The sequence below is a fragment of the Anolis carolinensis genome, chromosome 5 (assembly GCF_035594765.1).
Source record: "Anolis carolinensis isolate JA03-04 chromosome 5, rAnoCar3.1.pri, whole genome shotgun sequence".
Lineage (NCBI taxonomy): Eukaryota > Metazoa > Chordata > Lepidosauria > Squamata > Dactyloidae > Anolis > Anolis carolinensis.
In genome coordinates, this window is record NC_085845.1 from 126,133,769 (window position 1) to 126,155,362 (window position 21,594).

At 40.2% G+C, this 21,594-nt stretch overlaps 1 protein-coding gene across 1 annotated transcript in view; it reads left to right on the top strand.

The window, feature by feature from the left end:
- The first annotated feature begins 7,274 nt into the window (after positions 1–7,274).
- klb (klotho beta) overlaps positions 7,275–21,594 on the top strand; it is a 43,151-nt gene continuing 28,831 nt past the window's right edge. The window contains exon 1 of the mRNA XM_062982231.1: positions 7,275–8,044. Coding sequence (XP_062838301.1) covers positions 7,298–8,044 — 747 coding nt within the window. The 5' untranslated portion in view covers positions 7,275–7,297. The remainder of the gene's footprint in view (positions 8,045–21,594) is intronic.

Consider the following 21,594-nt stretch of genomic DNA (forward strand, 5'->3'; position numbering starts at 1 on the left):
GACATTGGTCTCTAAGACCATACACAGTTGCCCATCCTTGTTAGTAATAAGATTGTCATTACTTGGACAAGGTAATGAACCTTGGGCTCCTTGTAAGGGAATCTGGGTGTAAGTTCAAATAAAAATACTTGATTGCGGTGTTTCAATTATTTTTAATTATATTTTATTCTGCCTTTCTCCAATATGGGACTCAAGGTGGATAACAATTTGAATGTAAATCCAAATACAATTAAAATTATGACTAGTCCAGAGGTCAAAAAGCCATAAAATCATCCATTTAAAATAGTTTTTAAAGGTTATTAAAATACAAAAATAATAACAACTCTATTATAAAAACAACAAAGCTATTATTAAAATGATGAAAATGTAACAATAGGGTTGTTGTATGTCTTTCGGGCTGTGTGGCCATGTTCCAGAACCCTAACAATAGGGTTGCCAGCCACTGAAATTTCAAACTTGACATCTAGGGTTTCACAGAGCGCAGCCATGATGTTACAAGACACATAATATGAAGATAAAACAACAAAAACATTGTTTATCTGGGTGCAAGAAGTACTTGTAACCGAAATAATAAAGAACTAAAAAACATATACAAGTAGGGTTGCTACATCTGAGACTCTAAAATCTCCAGTTTTCATGGTGAAAATTCTCCAGTTTTGGTGGGCCCAGTTCTAGGCAAGAGGAAAAGACTAAGTGCAAATCTCCAACTCAACTAGGGCATCAGCTTGCTATAGTCTGCAGTGATAATGGATAACTCCTGGATATCCAGATATCAACGAATTCTGGCCCTTAACATGGAGTAAACTGGGATGAACTGGTTTAGTCCCATGTTAAACAAAGTTGGGGAATCATGAGGATGCCACTCTGCTACTCCAAACTGGCCCTTGATTTTGTGGCAAGTATAGATGAACCCTCATAGAATCACAGAATCATAGAATAGTAGAGTTGGAAGAGACCTCATGGGCTATCCAGTCCAACCCCCTGCCAAGAAGCAGGAAATCACATTCAAAGCACCCCCGACAGATGGCCATCCAGTCTCTGCTTAAAAGCCTCCAAAGAAGGAGCCTCCACCACAGTCCAGGGCAGAGATTTCCACTGCTGAACAGCTCTCACAGTGAGGAAGTTCTTCCTGATGTTCAGGTGGAATCTCCTTTCCTGTAGTTTGAACCCATTGTTCCGAGTCCTAGTCTCCAGGGAAGCAGAAAACAATCTTGCTTCCTCCTCCCTATGACTTCCCCTCACATATTTATATATAGCTATCATGTCTCCTCTCAGCCTTCTCTTCTGTAGGCTAAACATGCTCAGTTCTTTAAGCCGCTCCTCATAGGGCTTGTTCTCCAGACCCTTGATCATTTTAGTTGCTCTCCTCTGGACACATTCCAGCTTGTCAACATCTCCCTTCAATTGCGGTGCCCAGAATTGGACAAAGTGTGATTCCAGGTGTGGTCTCACCAAGGCAGAATCTAGGCATAGCATGACTTCCTTGGATCTAGACACTATACTCCTATTGATGTAGGCCAAAATCCCATTGGCTTTTTTAGCAGCCGCATCACATTGTTGGCTCATGTTTAACTTGTTGTCAACAAGGACTCAAAGATCTTTTTCACATGTACTGTTGTCGAGCCAGGCATCGTCCCCTAGTCTGTATCTTTGCATTCCATTTTTTCTGCCGAAGTGAAGTATCTTGCATTTGTCCCTGTTGAACTTCATTTTGTTAGTTTCGGCTCATCTCTCTAATCTGTTAAGATCGTTTTGAATTCTGCTCCTTTCTTCTGGAGTGTTGGCTATCCCTCCCAGTTTGGTGTCATCTGCAAACTTAATGATCGTGCCTTCTAACCCTTCGTCTAAGTTGTTAATAAAGATGTTGAACAGGACCGGTCATAATGGTGCCAGGACTTATCCTTGACTTTGCCTGGTATCAATTTTCTAGCTAGGAGCAATTAGATGAAATGTTCCTTTCCCTCCATGAGAAATAATAATTCTCTCACTTCCCCTTGTTTTGAGATCACTCCTTCAGGTAAGATTTCTCCCTTAATTTCCAAACAGGAAAGTGTACTCTCTGTGTGTATACACAAGCTTGAGAAGCTGAGATGATTAACTGGTCCATAATGCTTAATAGTATCATCAGGGGCCATCCCTCGGCCTCAGGTTTTGTCCTGGAAACTTCAGGGTCTGGGATGATACCAAACTGGCTACCTTATGCATGAGTTATGCAACAAAGTAAAATCCTACTGGGAAAAACATGGCGTTCTGGTTCCCCTTGCCAACTGGGGCATATAAATGTGGCATATAAATGTGTCTAGTTATTCCCGACGGAGAAAATATATTACTGGTCAATTCCTCTTTTTCTCTCACTCTTATTTTGCCTTCCCTTTTCTCTCTCTCTTTTTTTTTTAAACTAGTCTGCTATATACATTTTATGTATATAGAAAGACGTGGGTAAGATGAGGACAGATACATGATACAAAGAGTGATGATGGAGAACAGGAAGTTTAAAAATATATATTGTTTTGCTTATCTGGCCATCAACTTTTACAACCTTTACCAATGATTTTGAGATGTGGAGCAGTAGTGGGGGCCAAGGAGACCTAAATTACCACATTTGTGTAGTGGTTCAGTGATTTTATACTGTATTTCAAATCCTGGAGGGGATTTGAAGGTCACAAAATGGGACCCCAAGGACCATGGGCAGCTCATGGCCACAGTTTACGCACCCCATTTTAGATCCAACTTGGACCTGGGATTGATTTTATAAAAATTGAGAAGAAAGAGTATTGATGCAATGATTACCCTTGAGACACAGCTGATTCACATACATTACATTACTTGCCTTTGGACATTCTGGGAAATGTCCGGGATCATTAGGAAATGAGCTGTATCCTTTAAGATGCTCTCCACTAGAACAGGAGTAGTGTTGTTGACAATGAAAGCATAATGAATAAATAGGTGTGAGTGTAATGTAACAAGTACAGTAGAGTCTCACTTATCCAACATTCGCTTATCCAACGTTCTGGATTATCCAACACATTTTTGTAGTCAATGTTTTCAATACATCATGATATTTTGGTGCTAAATTCGTAAATACAGTAATTACTACATAGCATTACTCCGTATTGAACTACTTTTTGTGTCGAATTTGTTGTACAACATGATGTTTTGGTGCTTAATTTGTGAAATCATAACCTAATTTGATGTTTAATAGGCTTTTCCTTAACCCTTCCTTATTATCCAACATAATTCACTTATCCAATGTTCTGCCAGCCCGTTTATGTTGGATAAGTGAGACTCTACTGTACTATGGAATGATAATGAAAGATGCCATATGTGAATCAAATGATTAATTCAAATACATCATAATAGACAGAATAATATCTATATTTTCTAGCTATGCTCTGAATAAGATGATAACTCAAATGACCAAATAGTCAATCCTGGTCAAAAGAAACCTTGCACATTCTTACCTGGCTGAGCAGAAAGTGGAACGCTACATTTTAAAAGGAACTATTGATCTTTCTTGTTACATCAATACTATTGCTGGAATACAGAAATACAGTAGAGTCTCACTTATCCAACACTCGCTTATCCAACGTTCTGGATTATCCAACACATTTTTGTAGTCAATGTTTTCAATACATCATGATATTTTGGTGCTAAATTCGTAAATACAGTAATTACTACATAGCATTACTCCGTATTGAACTACTTTTTGTGTCGAATTTGTTGTACAACATGATGTTTTGGTGCTTAATTTGTGAAATCATAACCTAATTTGATGTTTAATAGGCTTTTGCTTAACCCTTCCTTATTATCCAACATATTCACTTAACCAATGTTCTGCCGGCCCGTTTATGTTGGATAAGTGAGACTCTACTGTACTATGGAATGATAATGAAAGATGCCATATGTGAATCAAACGATTAATTCAAAACATCATAATAGATATAATAATATCTATATTTTCTAGCAATGGTTTGAATAAGAGAATAACTCAAATGCTCAAATATTCAATCCTGGTCAAAAGAAATCTTGCACATTCTTACCTGGCTGAGCAGGAAGTGGAATGCTACATTTTAAAAGGAACTATTGATCTTTCTTGTTACATCAATACTATTGCTGGAATACCAAAATATTATTATTTGTTGCCAACAAGTTCTTGTATTTGTGCTACTGGAAAATGCAAGAAAATGCACCCTGGCTCTCAACTGTGCTTTGTAAATTGTGAGAAAATTACAGGAGACATTACAAAGCAGACCTTGCAGCTACGACTCAAGGCAGCCTCCCTTGCACCCTTCTTCCTCCCAGTCCCATTGCCGAATCAGCAAACATCCATAGGCAACCCATTCCTTTCTTATTTCATGAATTAGAACCTTTCATTTGTGATTTAAAGAGTACTGAATGCATACTTGTTTTGTTTTTGACACAAGTTGCTAGAGTCTAGCAGAATATGGGAAAGTTACTTTGTTGGACTACAAATCCCAGAATTTCCAACTTGGCGTGACCATTTTTCCTAGTTCTGTACCCTAATTATACTGTTTAGATGACACAGTTACAGCACTATATTCCACTTTAACTAGCTATTTTAAATGCCTCTTCATAAACTACAGATCCCAGGATTTAATATGATGTTGCTATGGCAGTTACGTGGCATATAACTGCATTGAACTGTATAATATGAGTCTACACTGACCATATAAGGTCAGTCTTATATGACTCCTTATATGAGTCTACACTGACCATATAAGGTGGCTCAGTGTGTTAAAGTGCTGAGCTGCTGAACTTGCAGACCGAAAGGTCCCAGGTTCAAACCCGGGCAACGGAGTGAGCGCCTGCTGTTAGCTCCAGCTTCTGCCAACCCAGCAGTTAGAAAACATGCAAATGTGAGCAGATCAATAGGTACCGCTCTGGCGGGAAGGTAACGGCACTCCATGCAGTCATGCCGGCCACATGACCTTGGAGGTGTCTATGGACAAAGCCGGCTCTTCGGCTTAGAAATGGAGATGAGCACCAGCCCCCAGAGTCAGACACGACTGGACTTAACATCAGGGGAAACCTTTACCTTTACTGACCATATAATGCAGTTTCAAACTGCATTATATACATTATATGGCAGTGTAGATAAGCCATTGGTCAGTGTAAACTCAAATGCAGTTTCCTAGGTAATCATCATGATGTTATTGTGTATACAGGCAGTCCCCAAGTTTCAAACAAGGTTTGTTCTTAAGTTGAATTTGTATATAAGTTGGAACAGGTACATTGTTAAAGTGTGACTCCACACACACACATATTTGTAATAGGTAAGGGTTAACACTTCTGTGGTGTTTGTTTTGCTGTCTGTGCCCCTGTTCAGATAATTTCACCTCACTTTCTGTTCTTGTGATAATTAGATTTTGACAAATTTGGCTTGTTGTGAAAACAAGGATTGGTGACAAAGCTTCAGTGGAGACATCTTTTCCCCCATCGTAAGTTTTTCAGGTGTGAATTTCCCTGCCGAGGGGTACATTTCTCTTAACTATGAGTCATTTGTAAGGTGGATATTTGTAACTCGGGGACTGGACTCTCCACAGATATATATTTTTTCCTTTCCTTGCCTAGTTTATCCATGCTTCACATCTCTGAGGATGCCTGCCATAGATGTGGGCGAAACGTCAGGAGAGAATACTTCTGGAACATGGCCACACAGCCTGAAAGACATACAACAACCCTGTCTGTATAGTGTTTTTAATACGGTAACAAAATAACAATTACTTCCTTGACAGGAAGCCCACAGTGGTTCACATCTGCTTTTGTGCCAGTGGTTCCAAAGAAACAAACTACAGTAGAGTCTCACTTATCCAACATAAACGGGCCGGCTGAACGTTGGATAAGCAAATATGTTGGATAATAAGGAGGGATTAAGGAAAAGCCTATTACACATCAAATTAGGTTATGATTTTACAAATTAAGCACCAAAACATCATGTTTTACAACAAATTTGACAGAAAAAGTAGTTCAATACGCAGTAATGCTATGTAGTAATTACTGTATTTACGAATTTAGCACCAAAATATCATGATGTATTGAAAACATTGACTACAAAAATGCGTTGGATAATCCAGAACGTTGGATAAGCGAGTGTTGGATAAGTGAGACTCTAGTGTATTCCTGTGTTAGAATCTCCTTTGGAAGACATAAAGTGGCATATAAAAATAATAATCACGATGATGATGATGATGATGATGATGATGATGATGATATTATTGTGATGATGATGATGATGATGATGTTATTATTATAATATTATAATATTGTAGAAAAGAAAAAGATTTGGATCATTGATGTTGCCATCCCAGGTGACAGTCGCATTGACGAAAAACAACAGGAAAAACTCAGCCGCTATCAGGACCTCAAGATTGAACTTCAAAGACTCTGGCAGAAACCAGTGCAGGTGGTCCCGGTGGTGATCGGCACATTGGGTGCCGTGCCAAAAGATCTCAGCCGGCATTTGGAAACAATAGACATTGACAAAATCACGATCTGCCAAGTGCAAAAGGTCACCCTACTGGGATCTGCACGCATCATCCGAAAATACATCACACAGTCCTAGACACTTGGGAAGTGTTCGACTTGTGATTTTGTGATATGAAGTCCAGCATGTCTATCTTGTTTGCTGTGTCATAATAAAATAATAATAATAATAATAATAATAATAATAATAATAATAATAATAATAATAATAATAATAGAAGAAGAAGAAGAAGAAGCAAAACCTTACACATGAAAGCTCATAATGCCACCATAAATGGGTTAGCCTTATGTGAAACACAGTGCAAGAGAAACACGTCTGGTCTTTGCTCCATATAATTGCAGACTATTTGTTAAGCAATGGTAGCTTGTTCTATAGCTGGGTAAATTGTGTCAATAACATCATTTTTCTCTATTCCCTTTAACTGTAATCAAATCAGCAGTTGGCGTCATCTGATAGCCAGCTCTGCCTCAGATGTTCAAAACATCAGCTAAAATGTAGTCACTACGTCGATTGAGATGCATTATTTTTCCTCTCCAATAAAATGAAATGTGTCCCAGCAGCTATAAGAAGGGGACCTCCCTGGGATTACGTTGCATTTTTGTGACGGATCCTAAGTCCTGTAGTTCAAGCTAATCATTAACAGGAGTTTTAACAGTCGCAAGCCTTTTAGCTGAAGCTCCGATAAGTCACTATGACTGTGAGTGGCAAACAGAGAGACAAGCTATGCAGCAGGGAGCCCGGGCAGTGAATGGATTTTCTTCAGCCTTCAAAATGAAATGTGACTTCTAGCATATGCTCCAGAAAGACACCATGCCTACACGGCAACTCCGAGGATCTATAGCCTTATGGGCATTAGTTTTGATGCAGGCAGTTGCTGGATTTGACAGGAACGGAAAGTCTGTGTGGGAAAAAGACGCTGGTTTAAGTCCGGTGAATGAAACCCAGATGTTTGTGCATGACACGTTCCCCCCGGCATTCCTGTGGGGTGTCGGGACCGGTGCATTTCAGGTGGAGGGCAACAACAGGAAGGATGGAAAGGGACTTTCAATATGGGACCTTTTTATCCATTCTGCACTGTCTTCCCGGACAGATGAGTTCAGCGACAGCTACACTTTCCTGGAAAAGGATTTGTCCGCTCTGGATTTTTTGGGAGTTTCTTCTTACCATTTTTCCATTTCATGGCCAAGGCTCTTCCCTACTGGATTGGTTGCCACTGTCAATGAAAAAGGACTCAGCTACTACAACAGTCTCTTAGATGCTCTGATTTACAGACGCATTGAGCCTATAGTCACTCTTTTTCACTGGGATTTGCCTTGGGCTTTGCAAGAGAAATATGGGGGGTGGAAAAACGAGTCTCTGGTGGATATTTTCAATGACTATGCCACTTTTTGCTTCCAAGAATTTGGAGATCGAGTTAAATACTGGATTACGATCCACAACCCTTACCTGGTTGCTTGGCACGGGTACGGCACAGGGATTCATGCACCTGGAGAGAGGCAGGAAAAAGCTGTCTACAGAGTAGGACATAACCTGATCAAGGTACAGTACAGACAGAATTACCCTTAAGAGACAAAGAATTACTGCAGCTGATAAGTGAAATGAAGAATATAAAGTAACACAAGAAAGTTGAGAGCGTGCTTCTGTGTACAATCTTTGTAAACTAATAACATTGCTTACTTTCTTCTTGTTGTCTAAAATCCTTGATAGCAACAAACAAGTCTACTTTTGCCTTTGATTTTATGAGCACTGCACCAGCTCCTTTTGTTTTTGTTGATGATATTGATGTGTGTCTTCAAGTCCTTTCCGATTTAGGGTGACCCTAAGGTATCACAGGAGCCCCCGGTGGTGCAGTGGATTAAACTGCTGAGCGGCTGAATTTGCTGACCAAAAGGTTGGCAGCTCGAATCTGGGGAGCGGCGTGAGCTCCTGCTGTTAGCTCCAGCTTCTGCCAACCTAGCAGTTCAAAAACATGCCAATGTGAGTAGATCAATAGGTACTGCTCAGGCGGGAAGGTAACGGCACTCCATGCAGTCATGCCGGCCACCTGACCTTGGAAGTGTTTACGGACAACGCCGGTTCTTCGGCTTAGAAATGAGCACCAACCCCCAGAGTCAGACGCGACTAGACTTAACATCAGAGGAAAACCTTTACCTACCTAAGGTATCACAGAGTTTTCTTTACAAGATTCGTCCGGAGGTGTTTGCCTTTGCTTTCCTCTGATACTAAGAGAATGTGATTTGACCAAGGTCTACTCAAAATAAAATGAAAGAGCAAATTAAAGCATGACAGCCAAAGTTAGAACAGCTGCTTTGTATCAAATTAGACAAATCATCTGTTTATTCCAGTATTGTTTTTCTGTTTGACAACAATTTATCTCAGTTTTCAAACATACTTTCCCCGTCACTTGCTATCTAATGATATCATGATTTCGATGGCAATATCAAGAGCCGGACTTGTACCCTTCTGGATAAAAAGTAGATGCTCTTCCACTCCGCCCTGTCATCCTCCCCCAGAATTGAAGACTTTCAAGTCCCACTTTTTTCAATTGACAAGTCAAGCATGTATCTCAAGCAGCAAGTCCTTCTAGAGGGAAGGCTAATTGGATTTAGCAGGTCTTACCACTCAGAAATACTTAAGATTGCATATGATGTCATTGTTCAAAGCAACAGACCTTGATAGCACTTAATTTATATTTGATTGTGCTCTTAATTGTTGCTGGTTTACTAGAAAATTAGTACTTCCTTCCAGCCTTCCTTGGCTTGGTTCAGTAATAACATTCTACGTACGTTGAGACTATTTGATTAGCAGAAAAACATATTAAAAATAAATAAGGAATAAATTACACAATGCCTCCTAGTCTGATAACATCACATTACACATAGTGGCTGTGTTGCTGAACTAACAAGGTTACCAAGTTATTTTCAAGTGCTTGGAGAAAAACATCCTTTATGTCAATATTTAAGAACTTCAAAATGACATCAAGCCACTTCTATTTGTAGCTGCTTAATTTAATGGGTTAAGGCACCTAGCTCTTCCTTACTGCATTGAATTGTACAGACAAATTTTGTTTTTGATTGGCTTTGGTGAAAATTGAGACCTTACTCCAGAACACAACATAATTTGAGATTTCCCTGCTGTTTGCTAGAAAAGAGATATATCATCATCAAACTGCTTCATCTGAGAGGTTGTATAGGAGGCCCTCTAAATCAGTGGTTCTCAACTTTCGTAATGCCGCGACCCCTTAATGCAGTTCCTCATGTTGTGGTGACCCCCAACCATATAATCATTTTTGTTGTTAGTTCATAACTAATTTTGCTACTGTTATGAATCGTAATGTAAAGATCTGATACACGGGATGTATTTTCATTCACTGGACCAAATGTGGCACAAATACCTAATAGGCCCAAATTTGAATACTTGTGGAGTTGGGTTGTGTGTGTGATTTTGTCATTTGAGAGTTGTAGTTGCTGGGATCTATAGTTCACCTACAATCAAAGAGCGTTCTGAAATCCACCAACGATAGAGTTGAACCAAACTTGGCACACAGAACTCCCATGACCAACAGAAAACACTCGAAGGGTTTGGTGAGCATTGACCCTGAGTTTGGGAGTTGTAGTTCATCTATATCCAGAGAGCACTATGGACTCAAACAATGATGGATCTGGACCGAACTTGGCATGAATATTCAGTATGCCCAAATGTGAACACTGGTGGAGTTTGGGGAAAAATAGACTTTGACATTTGGGAATTGTAGTTGCTGGGATTTACAGTTCACCTACAATCAAAGAGTCTCTTGAACCCCACCAACATTAGAATTAGGCCAAAGGACAGGCTGAGAGATCTTCAGCCTTCTCTGCGAAAGGGATCGCCTAAGACCATCAGAAATATGTTTTCTGATGGTCTTTGGTGACCCCTCTGAAGCTCCCTTGTGACCTTCCCAAGGGTCCTGATCCCCAGGCTCTAGATACTGTTGGACAGCACTTTCTTGCAGTCAACAAGAATCTGACTAATGGTGAGGAATAATAGGAGCTTCAATCCATTAACGTTTGGAAGACAGCACATTTTCCATCTCTTCCTTAACAGAAGTGCTACAAAAATACCACTTTTAAAATTCAAGGTAGATTGTACCAACATTAATAATAGTCACTCAACTTAAAATTGGAATAACACATCTTTCAAATCCTTTTTATTTCTTGTTCCTTGTAACTCTTGTCAGCACCTTCCCCAGTTCCTTTTCACCTTAACCAAAGGAGAAGTTACATTTTGCTGGTAGAGATGGTATTTATCTCCAAAAAAATGAATTAAGAAACTTGTTGGGCATATATGCTGTCTCCAATCTGCCTAGCATGGCTTTCCAAAATATTATTCCTGGTTGCTACAAACCAGTGTTCACATGATGGCCTTTTGACGGCTATGCTCATTTCCTCCATGTAATATTTTCCCTCCTGGATAGATGTGTGGTCTAAAGTAGAACTATATACTTCTGGAAGAGTGGCAGAGTAGATTAGGGGAATATATGAAATGCTTAAAGAATTCTATAACACTTAAAGGTAAAGTTTCCCCCTGACATTAAGTCTAGTCATGTCTGACTCTGGGGGTTGGTACTTATTTCCATTTCTAAACCAAAGAGCCAGCATTGCCCATAGGGTCGGCATGACCGCGTGGAGCGCAGTTACCTTCCCCCTATTGATCTACTCACATTTGCATGTTTTCGCACTGCTAGGTTGGCAGAAGCTGGGCCTAACAGCGGGAGCTCACCCCGTTCCCTGGATTTGAACTGCTGACCTTTCAGTCAGCAAGTTCAGCAGCTCAGTAGTTTTTTACTTAAAGGTAAATGTAAAGGTTTCCCCTGACGTTAAGTCCAGTCGTGACCGACTCTGGGGGTTGGTGCTCATCTCCATTTCTAAGCCGAAGAGCCGGCATTGTCCATAGACATCTCCAGGTCATGTGGGCGGCATGACTGCATGGAGTGCCATTACCTTCCTGCCGGAGCGGTACCTATTGATCTACTCACATTTGCATGTTTTCGAACATGCTAGGTTGTCAGCAGCTGGGGCTAACAGTGGGCGCTCATTCCGCTCCCGGGATTTGAACCTGGGACCTTACTTACAAACTGTAAAAATCTCAGTTTCGCAAACAGATCTGCGGAAATAACTAGCTCCTTAAAAATCTTCAAATGCTAATATACACTTGGCCTGGAAGTGTTGGGGGAACAAAGCAGCCACTCATTCTGGTGACTGGATTCTCCATCATTCCCTTGAACTGACTGTTGCAGGCAAGTGGATACCCATAAAACTTCTTTGGATTTTTTTCCCCAAGCAGAAGTTATAAAATACATATCACGGGAGCAGCAAGGAAATTGGCCATGTCATTGCCCTTATCATTTGATGACTCCACATCCAGGGATGATTTCCTGGTGTGAAATCAATCATAGATGCACCATTTCTATCTCTCTCACCTTGTCTGTAATCCAAATAGAAATCATGAAATAACATTCAGGAATGGCGTAAATGCCATGGGGAGAGGGAGTGTGCAATATTAAATTTAGGACAAAACGAAGCATGTAACGAGGCAGGAAAAAAACAACTAAACCAATTGCCCAGATCATTGCATGTATCAGCAGCAGCAATAGCAACAAATGGGCTTGGCAATTCACTTGACTGATGTTTTCCTAGTTTAACACATGGCGTTAAACTACCTTTAAGCAGAGCAAAGCAGATAGCTCACACAATAGCCTTAGGGAATCATGAAAGGTCCCCTATATTGGTAATATACCTAGTTGGAGCAGAGTGAGCTCCCACTATTAGCCTCAGCTTCTGCCAACCTAGCAGTTTGAAAAGTTTGAAAACATGCAAATGTGAATAGATCAATAGGTACTGCTCCGGCGGGAAGCTAACGGCGTGCCATTCAGTCATGCCGGCCACATGACCTTGGAGGCGTCTACGGACAACGTCAGCTCTTGGGCTTAGAAACAAAGGTGAGCACCAAACTCCAGATTCAGACACAACTAGACTTAATGTTAGGGGAAAACCTTTACCTACCCTTCTACATTCCCTATGGCTTTATAGCAACCAAATTAACATTGTACATTGACTTCCATAACAAGAAGAAAATGTGCACAAGTGTATGCAGGAGGAATATCACCCACTATTGATTGTACCTCCATTATCTTTTTAATCCTAACATTTAGCCTTGATCCTCAAGGTGCAACATGGATTAAGTATTAAGCAGTAACTGGAGGTAAAGGAGACAATTTAGTAGTCAAAGCCTGTCTTAAAAAATTGTTCATGTATTAAGATCTATCTGATTCCTTATATTGTGAGCAGTTAATAATTGGTTCTGTAGTCCATTAGTGGGAACATGACTTAGTGTTCATTGTGAGACATAAACTCCGGATTTTGGCAGGATGTTCTCAGAAGATATTGCCCTTTTCTTCCCACTATATCATCAGTTCTGATTTTTAGTTATTTTATTATATTTGTATAGATCACAACTTTACCCACCTTTTCCACCAAAGAGTTCAGAGTAGTTTTTTTCCTCAGTCTTGTAAGTCAAATTCAGAGCCAGCTTCTAGTTGATATGATTTTACTTTTTACCTAAAGTAAACGTAAAGGTTTCCCCTGATGTTACGTCCAGTCGTGTCCGACTCTGGGGGTTGGTGCTCATCTCCATTTCTAAGCCGAAGAGCTGGTGTTGTCCATAGACACCTCCAAGGTCATGTGGCCAGCATGACTGCATGGAGTGCCGTTACCTTCCCGCCGGAGCGGTACCTATTGATCTACTCACATTTGCATGTTTTCGAACTGCTAGGTTGGCAGAAGCTGGAGCTAACAGTAGGTGCTCACTTCGCTCCCCGGATTTCAACCTGGGACCTTTCGGTCTGCAAGTTCAGCAGCTCAGCGCTTTAACACACTCTGTTGTGTGTTTTTTTCTACTAGGAATGGGGAGATGTGTTTGTGTGATTTTTTTCTATGTGTGACAAATTGCTTGGCTGCCTTTACCCATGATGTGTCTTGATTCAAAGGGGCACTCTGCTTGAGAATTCAAAACGCCTGTCCCTAAGTTACAAATCCCATAAAGTGGAACTGTGGCAGGTAAAGTGGAATCGCAGCGAAATATTTGTATTGTATGAATTGGACCTTTGCAGATATTTCTTAGAGGGAAAGAATAGATGTTATCCTAATGATACCACTCTTATAGTTTCTGTACAGGGATTTATCCACACTGTAGAATTATAGCACTTTATTATTTATTTATTTTATTTACCGTATTTATATTCCGCCCTTCTCACCCCGAAGGGGACTCAGGGCGGATCACATTGTACACATATAAGGCAAAGATTCAATGCCATATAACATAGAACAGAGACAGAGACAGACACAGAGGCAATTTAAACCTTCTCCAGCTTCCAGCTTCCTGAGGGTATGCTTGATTCCGGCCACAGGGAGAGCAGCTGCTTCATCATCCACTGCGACGGCACCTTCCTCATTCCAATGGTGGCTGGATGATTTTTATGGTGTTGTAAATTAGCCTCCCCACATATAAGTGGTACCTAAATTTCCTACTTGATAGATGCAACTATCTTTCGGGTTGCTTAGGTCAGCAACGAGCAGGGGCTATATTTTATTTTTAATTGTCGGGTGCTCACCCCAACAGGGGCTGGCCTCGAACTCATGACCTCTTGGTCAGAGTGATTTATTGCAGCAGGCTGCCCACCAGCCTGCGCCACAGCCCAGCCCCATTACGGCCTTTATTACGGCTTTAACAGCCACAATCCTATCCTGTGGAATCTGGAGATAAATAGGGTTTTTAAAGCACTTGCAGCAGTCTGCCAGGGAACTGTTCAAGAAAGCATGCTAAAAAATCTATGTACTGTACTTCCCCAAACTACAAATCCCATTATTTATTAGGCTGGAGACATGGCAGCTAAAATAATATCAGATTTCTCTAATTCTGCAGTGTGGGCTTTGTGATATTTCACAGAGTCAGAGCTTTTGGTTCTTGTTTTGGAGAATGAGACTCGTCCAGCTCCCTGTCCTAAAGTTTTCAATATCTTAATAGTTCATTTTATTTCTGAATTATTTTGTTTTGGAATCTGCTTATTTACATATTTCCCTGGAGGAAAAAAAAAGACTGCAATGGAAGATATTGATTGGATGTTGAAAACCAGTGCTACGTTGATTCAATAGAAATTATGAAGTGGCAGATAGTTTCTGCATGGTCCAGTTGGAACTGGTTACAGCTCCTCTGTATAGCAATCCTAAGGTGCTGTTTTCCTTTTTGAATATTGGCTCTTTACGAATAAAGTAGGTTTTCAAGTTACATTGAATATCTGTTGCATCTACACTTTAGTACAGACAAAGGTCATCTAACCAGTAGGAGACTCCACCAAGTTTGTAGAACTAAACAAGGAAATATCATATTTTACTTTTTACTGGAAACTCACGTGTTTTGATCTTTATTTGAACTCTGTTCATGGGGTTTACTCCATCTGTCTGCACAAATAGATAAGAATTGTTTTGCCAACACCGACTGACCAAGTCAGCTGGACTTTTTCCTACTGATTTACTGTCTTGCAGGATGGAATATTTCCATTTTTTTAATTTACTCATGTACATCATTATACTGATATTTTAAAAAGATGCTAAACAATAATATAAATTTGCATTGATATTGTTATGGTTGAGCCTTCGGGCTCCGATAATAGAAGAAGGGGGCATAAGACTCCTCGAGAGTCAGACTCTTTCGAGGAGCGTGAACGAAAACGGCTCCGGGATTTGTTTACAGACCCGACAGATGAGGACTCATTTGAGGGTTTTTCTGAGGGTTTGGAGGAAGAGATGACCAGCTCGGAGGAGGATGACATGGAATGGACTCGTGTGAGGGAGGATTTGGGTGTTGGGGAAACAGGCAATGAAAGCATGGGAGGTGAGTGGCGGGTTGCAGGATCAGACCCATGGACTGGCTGGAGGGATGGAGCGGGATCCACAGCTGGGGATGCTGTGGGGCGTAGTCAAAGGTGCTTTAGCTCTGATGAGGATGATGAGTTTGGGGCGTCTGGAATTGGGATGGCAGCTGACAGCGATGATGAGCTTGAACTGGGATAAATTGGGGTTTGGGATCAATGTCTAATTGCGTTGGGCAAGGTAATCTGGACGGACGCTTGGGCTTTTGTTGGGGAACTTCCTGAAGACGGGTGTGATTCGTTGCTGGATACGTAAGTTTACCAAGGACACTGGGCATCGACGGCGGGAGGAACTGTGCGGGGTTTTTCTCTGTGCAACTTGTGTTTAATCTCAATAGCTTGGACCTCCGTCGTCTTTTTGATGGGCAATACCTACTCACACTGGATTGACGCTGGACTGACTGACTTCGATTCTGGATTATCCCTTCTGCTGCTTATCGGTGAGACCTTTGGATTCCTAGACGACTACGTTTGGCTATTGACCTCTGGACCGGATTGGGACCCTGCTGACTGCCGTTTCCCTGACTGCTGAGCCTGGACCTGGATATCGTTGGCTGTTGAACCTTAAATTGAATCCTGACTACGACCACGTTTTCCTTCGCTGCAGGGAGGAATAAACCAGCCTGGTTTAGTCTCCTGCTGTTTCTGAGTAGCAGAGAGGAATCTGCTACCAGTCTGTTGTTTACATTCTGACTCCTGTTGATCCTCCTTTGTTTGCATTGTTTGCCAGGCTGAAGTAAACACTTTTGATTTAATCCGGATTATACTTCTGTTTAACCTGTTTTTTTCCCTTTGAGTTGTTTAAGCTCAATCTGAGTTGTTTTTGTTACCTATCACACTGAAGTCAAGTGTTTGCCCTGTTTTTTGTCTCCTACGGGCATTTTTAGTTTTGTAACCTCAATAAACTGAGTTTTGCTTTACTCACTGGCGTTCTGTCTCTGACAGATATACAGATTATTAAAATGCTTAGTTAAAAGAATATTAATTAGTGTCATTATTTTTTATTTTATAAAGAAACATAATACATCGAAAGAGGTGGAACAATATATTGATAGGAAAGTGAGGTGAAAGGGTTCTGAAAATAGGTGAAGAGAGAAAACTGGTGGGGGGTGGGAAGAAAGAAAAGGAAAGAAAAGAAAAGAAGGATTTTTTTAAAAAAAAATTGGTTGACTTCCCATCTTGACCTCGGAGTTTTCTTTTTCGTTGATTACATATTGGTATTTTCCCATTGCCTCTTTTCGCTTAAACCGTTTTATATTGTAGATAAGTCTATCGTGAAGTCCATTCTTCTTTTTATCATGAATTTTATGAAGTTTGTCCAGTCTGTTTTATTCTTACTCTCTCTTATTTTTTGTGTTAGCTTATCCATTTGTATCATGTCCAAGATTCTGATTAACCATTCCTCGGGAGTAGGAATTTTTTCCCCTTTCCAGACTTTCGTTATTGTTAGTCTGGCCGCTGTACTTATGTAGAAAAATATTCTGTCCTCATTTTTTAAAAAAAAAAAGAATTTGTAAAGCTTAGTAAATACATTTTTAGGTTCTAATTTAAATTTGATTCCTACGATTTCCTGTGTTATTTGATGTATTGTCTTCCAAAATTCTTTTAATTTCTCACAGGTCCACCATTGATGAAAAAATGTCCCATTTTTTTCCCACATTTCCAACATATATTAGATTTCTTTTTATTAAATTTTGATCATTTTTCTGGGGTGTAATAGAATATTAATTAGAACATTTACAAATGTATTTTGAATCAGGAGTAATTCATATTGGTTTACATTCCAAGGCCAATCCTAAGTAGAGTAAACTCAGTAAATCAATGAACGTTGCATATGTATTGACTTTTAAAGGGTTTTACTACATGATGATAGTAAATCATTATTACAGTAAGATAATAGCATCTTTTAGGAGGCCTGGTGGTGCAGTGGGTTAAACCCCTGAGCTGTTGAACTTGTTGACCAAAAGGTCAGCAGTTTGAATCCTGGGAGCAAGGTGAGCTCCCACTGTTAGCTCCAGCTTCTGCCAACCTAGCAGTTCAAAAACATGCACATGTGAGTAAATCAATAGATACCGCTCCGGCGGGTAAAGGTAATGGCACTCCATGCAGTCATGCTGGCCACATGATGTTGGAGATGTCTATGGACAATGCCAGCTCTTCAGCTTAGAAATGGAGATGAGCACCAACCCCCAGAGTCGGTCCCGACTAGACTCAATGTCAGGGGAAAACCTTTACCTTTTAATAATATCATTGGTTAGGACTTTTCACACAATGTCAAGTCTCTCCTATTGTTGCATTATATTTCTATCATTATTGGATCACATCTTGTCACTGCTGAAAAACACCTTTTAATGGCCCCAGTATCGCTGCCATTCAACAGTTGTTTCTGCTACAATAGTTTCAATCGAGATATGATAACAATTCAGATATCATGGCAGTCATTTGGTATGATTGTTTCCTCTTCTCCCTGTGGAGGATGCAGTCACTCCACCTCTGGTATCCAAACGCAAATGACATCATGGCATACAGAGACAATGATGCTTTTACTCCGTTGCCTGGGTTTTTGTTCGAATTGTTTTGCCACAATTGCACCACCGGTTTGCAATTATCCGCTACCCTCCATTTGCAAGAAGCATTGAAATTGCGTAATTGTGCAACTGCAATAAAGTAAAAAATTAAACAGCATGCATGTACTAGGTATGGCAGACGTGCATGGGAAGGTAAGGTAAAAAGAAGCGGTGCGTGAGACTGACTGTGGGAACGTGCCTCACTGAAGCAGCCACACAATAGTATGGGAGATAAGGCATTAAAGCGATTTTCCATATCATTTTGTTTCTGTTTGCTTAAACAACGTGATTGCTGTGAGAAAACTGACTGGTGTGATAAAGCCCTAGGTATCATTGGTTCAATGAATCTATTTTAGCTGGGACTAGCAACTGGTTTTAGGACACTTCCTTTCTTGAAATTGCTTAATTTGTGAATAACTAACTGTGCCCAGTGGTGGTATGGCAAATAAAATATTGAGGAATTGGTGGTAGTTAGTATATGTTATTTCCTAGAGCTTGTGAATATACAATATTTCTGGTTGTTCCTTTTTTTTGTCTGTTGGAGGCAAGTATGAATGCTGCAGTTAGCCAGAATGATTAGCATGTAATGGCTTTTCAGCTTCAAAGCCTGGCTGCTCCCTCCCTGGGGGAATCTTTTGTTGGGAGGTGTTAGCTTGCCCTGATTGTTTCATGTCTGGAATTCCCCTGTTTTCAAAGTGTTGTTCTTTATTTACTGTCCTGATTTTAGAAATTATATTGTTCTTGTTTATTATCCCACAGTAATTATATATATACAGTAGAATCTCACTTATCCAAGCTAAGTAGACTGGCAGAAGCTTGGATAAGCGAATATCTTGGATAATAAGGAGGGATTAAGGAAAAGCCTATTAAACATCAAATTAGGTTATGATTTTACAAATTAAGCACCAAAACGTCATGTTATACAACAAATTTGACAGAAAAAATAGTTCAATACGCAGTAATGCTACGTAGTAATTACTGTATTTACGAATTTAGCACCAAAATATCACGATATATTGAAAATATTGACAACAAAAATTACTTGGATTATCCAGAGGCTTGGATAAGCGAGGTTTGGATAAGTAAGAGTCTACTGTATATATATAATATTATTTGCTTTGAACTTGATTATATGAGGTCCCTTCTACACAACTGTATAAAATCCACATTGAACTGGATTATGTGGCAGTGTGGACTCAAGATAGTCCAGTTCAAAGAAGATACTGTGAATTATCTGCCTTGGCATTCTGGGTTATATAGCTGTGTGGAAGGGCCTTGAATCTACACTCCCATACAATCCAGTTTAAATAAGATAATTTGTATTTTATAGGCCGTGTGAAAGACGCCTAAGTGAACCCTCAGCCATTGTGGCTGTGGGGGTTGCTAGGACACAGAGTGAGTGAGATCTAAGGGGGCGGGGCCTACCTTTCTGACTAGCAGCCAGGGGAGAATGGCTCTTCCTCATCCTCTGTAATTTGGACTTTATTTTTCTAGGGTTTTTTATTGAAAGACATAGATTGGATGACTATGTCTTTTGTGGCCAAATTTGGTGTGATTTGGTTTAGTGGTTTTGTTGTTTACTCCATGGGAAAAACACACATTAAATTTTTACATAATGTTTAGCGATGGAAACCCATTGGGTGACCTTGGGTGAAGTTACATTCTCAGAGTAGAGGAATGGTGAATCTCCCCTGAACAAATTCTGCCATAAAAACCACATGGAAAGATCACCTTCCAATCTCCATAGGTTGGAAATTATTTAATGGCCCACAACAACAAAATTAATGGCGTCAGTGTGTGGCTCTTTCTTTGATTTTAAGGTGGTTTCATATTTAGTCAGTTCAGAGTTAATTGACCCTTTGAGGTTGAGAAAAAATAACAAATTCAGTTCAGTTTGAGATTTATGCATAGTATCTGTCTGGTAACAATAAGGCTATGGAATCTTTGCTTCATTTGATTGTATGAATGATTTACTTTTTACTTACCACAAGGTAGCCAAGAAACCTACAGAGTAAATCCAAGGATTATGAGCTCCATTGTAATACAGTTGTCACTCAAACCCCAGATTGTTCGTAATTAACCACTTGTTGAAAAGTAATCAAAAAGAGGATTTACATTTTGTTTCCAGCAAAACCAAATCAATCAATTACCTCAATCTGTTATGTGATGGATCTTCTCCAGAAGAACTGTATAGGCAGATGTAGAGAGCAATCCCAATTAAAAAAGAAGCAAAAGAAGATATTCAGCAAACTTTGCCTCCTTGCATGTTATTTGGCATTATGCTGGCTATTTTGACTCCCAGCCATTTGAAAGCTCAGAAGTCCGTCACTCAGATCAAGTGAGAAAAAGCCAGAGTAGGCACAACTTTTATAATGTTATGTTACTGGGTTTATTGGCATATATTTACTACAAGATAGAAGATTTGTTTGTGCTGTTGCCTGCCTCTAAGGCTAAAATAACACCTTGACTTGTTATTAAGTGAGCTGCCATATACTTCTATTGATCCTCAAGCAGCAAAACGTCTTGGATGAGCCTTGCCATTAATTAGGGCAGATATTCCATTTGTGATATGTTTTAATTGCTAGATTGTGCTGATAGTTGGGGACATGTATAAGGTAAAGGTAAAGGTTTCCACTGACATTAAGTCCAGTCGTGACCAACTCTGCGGGTTGGTGCTCATCTCCATTTCTAAGCCGAAGAGCCGGTGTTGTCTGTAGACACCTCCAAGGTCATGTGGCCAGCATGACTGCATGGTATACATGCTGGCAATTTATGTGCCTCTGAAATAGAAGAAGCAATGATATAATTCCTCTGGGGAGAAGGGACATTTTGGAGGGCTGTATCCCAGGTAAAGTCTATAGGTTCTTTAGATTTTAGTATTTCCTTTAGCTTCCTTCAAAGTATTCAAAGGGCCTTCAAAGGCCGGGCTGTGGCGCAGCTGGCTAGTAACCAGCTGCAGTAAATCACTACTGACTGAGAGGTCATGAGTTTGAAGCCCGGGTCGGGTTAAGCCCCCGACCATTAAATAGCCCGGCTTGCTGTTGACCTATGCAGCCCCGAAAGACAGTTGCATCTGTCAATTAGGGAAATTTAGGTATGCTTTATGCGGGAGGCTAATTTAACTAATTTACAACATCATAAAACTGCCAGCAAAACACGGGAAAGGAATGAGGAAGTACAGCCACTAGTGGACAGTGAAGCAACAGCTCCCCCTGTGGCCGGAATCGTGAAGCTGGAAAAAAATGTTAAATGCCTCTGTGTCTGTCTATATATGTTGTTTGTCTGTTGGCATTGAATGTTTGCCATATATGTGTTCATTGTAATCCGCCCTGAGTCCCCTTCGGGGTGAGAAGGGCGGAATATAAATACTGTAAATAAATAAATAAAATAATTCATATGGTCTACCCCGCCCCCCAGCCAGGCTCATAATGTAATACAGCAGGAGATGGTGAATAGATTTGCAGAGGATGGAACACTATCTAAAGCAGTGGTTCTCAACCTATGATTTGCGGACCACCAGTGGTCCCCAAGAAGTAAGATATAGTTTGCAGCCTCAC